The 4769-nt window shown below is 32.0% G+C and overlaps 1 protein-coding gene across 4 annotated transcripts in view; it reads right to left on the minus strand.

The window, feature by feature from the left end:
* The window catches only part of CLINT1 (clathrin interactor 1), a 55187-nt gene that overhangs the window by 12706 nt on the left and 37712 nt on the right, over nucleotides 1-4769 (minus strand). For all 4 annotated transcript variants that reach the window (XM_015565646.1, XM_006766300.2, XM_006766301.2 and 1 more), the window contains one exon: nucleotides 4008-4077. In XM_015565646.1, coding sequence (XP_015421132.1) covers nucleotides 4008-4077 — 70 coding nt within the window. The remainder of the gene's footprint in view (nucleotides 1-4007; nucleotides 4078-4769) is intronic.

Genomic DNA, 4769 nt, shown 5'->3' on the forward strand with positions numbered 1-4769 from the left:
ATATTTTAGATAATTACCTACCTTGGTTATTCTACTGTTCTACCTTCTAACACCTAAATTAAAACTATACTATGTTTATAGCATACCTCTAGCAAATATTACTCTTCTCCATCCATACTGTAAAGGAATTTGTTTTCAACATGACTAATTTAAGAACACTGGGAGTGACGAATGGAAACATTCTGGGTAGCTAAACTGATTACAGAATCGTACCAATATGCCAAGGTTGTGTGTTCAATCCCTGGTCAAGGCACATATAAAAACCAACCGATGAATGCATACATATGTGGAACAAGAAATTGATGTTTTTTCCTCTCTCCCTCCCCTCCTTTCTCTAAAATCAGTAAATAAAAAAATTTAAAAAAAGAATGGAAACATACACACTTAACTATTTTACAGACAGAAGCCACCCTTCCTCGAAAAGAATTTATCTTTTATCTTCTGAAGTGCCAGAAATTATGATTCTACTTGTGTTTTTACACAATCTGATCTTCAACTCTGAAAATTACCTTAAAATTTAAAAATCTCTTTATTTTATTTAGGAAAAGTCTTCTTCTAGAAGAGACCATCCATACCTACATGCATGATGTTATTCATACCAATGCCTTAAATTCAACAGAAATTTTCTATACTTAAGCATTTCCCCAGATAACTTCTATCTAAGGGAATTTAAATCAAAGAGTCTATCAAAAAATGCTGCATGTGGAAGACTGCTAAATTTCACACCAAGAGCTATCCTTCAAGATTCCCACATGAGAGCTGTCATTATAAATGAACCATTTCCATCTGCCTTTTCAGAGTAGCAAGGAGGTTTATTTACAGTCACCAGCTGGGAACATGTATTTTCCAAAGCAATACTGTGAGAACAGGAAAAATATAGCTGAACTACAAATGAAATTTCCTTCAACAAAAATATTTAATGTAGATTGCGTTAGGAAAACAAACTTCTGCATAAAGAATTCTAACACAAAATTTTTTAAAATGACAAAAAATGTGAATACAACAAATTTAAGAAATTCTTTAAAAAACCACTTAAGAATAAACACCCCAATTAAAAAAATGGACAAAAGATTTGCCACACAATATATGTTAAGATATATTGACTGAATATATAGAAAATGTATTTAAAAAAGAGTATTCACTAAAATTAACTCTATGGTCAATCACTTGTTTTCCATCAAATTTCTAGTGAAATTTCTAACATTACTTTTATAGTGAAAAGAGAATATATTAAAATTTTTTACTTTTGTAAATCTGGCTTAAACTAGAGACAACTTCCAGGAAACTCTAATATATAAATTGATGTATTAAGGATGTAACAATGCGGTTCATATTTATGTAAATATCCTCAATAAACTTTAGAGATTATTAGATACAGGTAATAGGTTCAAATGTAAATGTAATGAACATTTTGATTTGATATACTTTAACCTTTAAAAAAAGTTAACTTAAAAAAAAAGAAATCAAAACATATGCAAGTCATGTAATGTCTATCAACTATGGTGTATTTTGTCTTCAACACCATTTATTGTACTAGAAATAACTTATTTAATAGTATGTTAACGATGACCTAAATTCCTTAACTACAAAGGGACAAAGAAGACAACATGAACTTTTAAAGTGAGATATACTTAAAAAATGAAATGGAATGGTTTTGGGTGTTCTATTTCTAATTGGCTTATTTTCTAAAAACTTTAAAATATTATTCATTTAAAAATGTTTACTTAGAAATGTCCTGTATATAAAAGCCACCAAAATATTATTTGAATACAGCTTTTAAAAGAATATCAATCACCACAGTGGGACATTTATCAAAATAGTCTCAAGTAAATCTTTAAAAAAAATTTTTAAAAAAAACATTTTTATTGATTTCAGAGAGGAAGGGAGAGGGAGATAGAAACATTAATGATGAGAGAAAAATCACTGATCGGATGCCTCCTGCATGCCGCCTACTGGGGATTGAGCCTGAAACCCAGGCATGTGCCCTGACCAGGAATGGAACCATGACTTCCTGGTTCATAGGTTGACACCTAACCACTGAGAAACACTGGCCGGGCTCAAGTAAATCCTGATGAATGGGTTTCACATGTATATTTTTAAACCTGGTAAATATCCTACAGTGATTTTACCACATGGATATTTTTGAAGTTGTTAACAATAAGGATGTAACATATAAAAAGAGAAAATTTAAACATTTTCTCAGAGGAGATTTATCTGGTGAGCAGTACAGATGCCATATCTGCTTAGGTTTATAGTTTGTGTCCATTTTATGTCCATGACAGTAACATTATAAGCATAGGCACATTTGGTAAATGACACCAATGGCATACCAAATAGCAATGCTAACATGGTAGATTCTTAGACTTCCTCATGTGTATGTAGGTGCTAAAGATTTAATGTCCAATTTTTTCACTGCTGAATTCAATTTCAAATATATTACTAAAATAGATATTTTGGGCAACAAAATTTATATATTGATTGGGAAAGTCTGCACAAACTGGTTAAACATACTGTTTCAAATAGGAGATGACTTCCCACATGCAATTGTGTGTGTGAATTTAAAAGAATATTAAGCTAAACCTTCCAGATTTCATTTGTGTCAATTATTATATTAATATTAATTGCTATTTCCATTTAATTAATCAATCTACTGTTTGCACTGGAGAAGAAAAACCACACAAAGTGTTCTTGTCAAGCAAAGCAAGCATGTTGGTATTTAATAATTCTCTCTGTTCAAAGCAATCACGGAGGGAAAAAGTTACATCCACTCATCTGACCTTCTTAGTTATTTCTTCTCTGATTGCTCCATTAAAACTTTCCACAAATGCATGAAAGGGGCTCTTTAATATTTCATGCCATGAAGTCCAAAATAGTTGATATTCTATGACACTATGTCTTTATTATAGGACTTCATGCCAGCTGCCAGTTAATATACTACAGTTAAAATCTTAAACATACAAAAAGCACATAAACTGTTAAGAAAACTAATGCAGTTGTTTGTAACCTTACACATGACAGTTCAATAGAGTTTAAAGGATAATTTTAGAAACATTTTATAGTTACAGAAAAAAGGAATGGGAATTAAAGAATTTCAGAAACTAGGTGGAACCAGACACACTATGAGTTCATTCCCGGACTTTTATGGTAGTAGGCAAGGAGAAGAAGAAAATCGCAGGAGACTTCATATGAATTATATGTACTACACTATTAATGAAGTGACTTCCATCCGACTTCCACTTAGACACTAATGTAAACTTTAATCCAGTTTTAGAAAATCATTACACACAACTAGGAACAATAAACTTATTTTTGCACATTACTTATATACCAATCTTGCCATCTACAATTTAATGTGAAATGGAATTTAAACAGGTTGGGGGAAATTGTTTTTAAAGAGAAATTTTATTTCTTAAACTGTTTGACCTGTTGCACAGGAGTTTAAGTTTATTAGAACTCTATAATCACTGAATGCAATATAAAATCTCAATTTTCTTTAAGCATGTTTGTAACTAAGTAACTACTTGTGACTCTTGATTAACAATTACTGCATTTCCACCACTTGACCTTCCCAAGAAGGCAAGAACTCTGTTTTACTAAGCATCATATTCCTCCAGCACGCAGACCTGTGTCTGGTTCAACAAATACTTGTTGAATAAACGAATGAACTCTAGGCATGGCTGATACTGAGAGCCAGAAGATTCAGCACAAGATAGTAACACAAGCAGAGCAGTACATTTTGCTTATGAAGAAGCAAAGGGCCCCAAATAGTCAGTGGTAAAGACATTAAGGAAATACTAAATCATCAATAAAATATTTAAGCACCCTTCTTCCTTATTTCAGGCAACTAGACAATTCCCCCAAATAATGCTCAAGGCTCACTAATTTCATATTAAAAATAAATCCACAACAAAAAAATTTATTTTTCATTCCACCTTTTATTTGACATTTTAAAAAACTTCTCTTAAATCAAGGTTTCTAAAAAATAGAAAGCCAATGTGGAAGCTTACCTGTTGATTGGCTGGGGCCATCAAACAGATCAACAAGGTCACCGGATGACTTGCTACTAGGCATTGAAGTCTGAAAATACACAGACAATTAATAAGCTTAGAAAACTAATTTTTATTATATTTTCTGAATCTGCTGTACTCTAATTTCCAACTTAGACACAAATAAACTCATTGTTTCTTATTACATTTCACTCTGGAACATATACTTTCTACTCAATCTTAATGCTATGTATCAGAATAATGAGAAGCATTAAGAAGTACATATGCCCAGCCTCATCTCAATATATTGAGTCATACTGCCCAGGTTGGAATCTTGGCCTGTATAGTCTTACAAAGCTCCCTTGATAATTCCAATGCTTCAGAATGTCTTGAGATCCACTGGATTACAGGCCAACATTCTATCAAGCTCTAAAATTCTATGATTCTGTGACCTTTAGCAACACTTACTGTTTGCATACTATGTAAGTCACTATAATTCTATTTTATTTGATATACCTTGACATTAATTATTTCATATTTAGTTCTCAAACTAAATATTGGGGCTGGAGTTGTAATATGATTTTTCTCTTCCCCAAAGTGCCAAGCACTATGAAGCATACGCTATACATTCAATACATACACACTACATGAGAACAGAATTGCTAGGCAATAGGGAAACACTGTGAGTTCCTAGGCTTGTTAATTTGAGCTTTGAAGATTAAAATATTGTATCATGGTTCAAAAAGCCCTTGAGGTTGAAAGAGATCTGCAATAGTTGAGAAA

This window comes from Myotis davidii, unplaced genomic scaffold (assembly GCF_000327345.1).
Source record: "Myotis davidii unplaced genomic scaffold, ASM32734v1 scaffold18, whole genome shotgun sequence".
Taxonomy (NCBI): Eukaryota; Metazoa; Chordata; class Mammalia; order Chiroptera; family Vespertilionidae; genus Myotis; species Myotis davidii.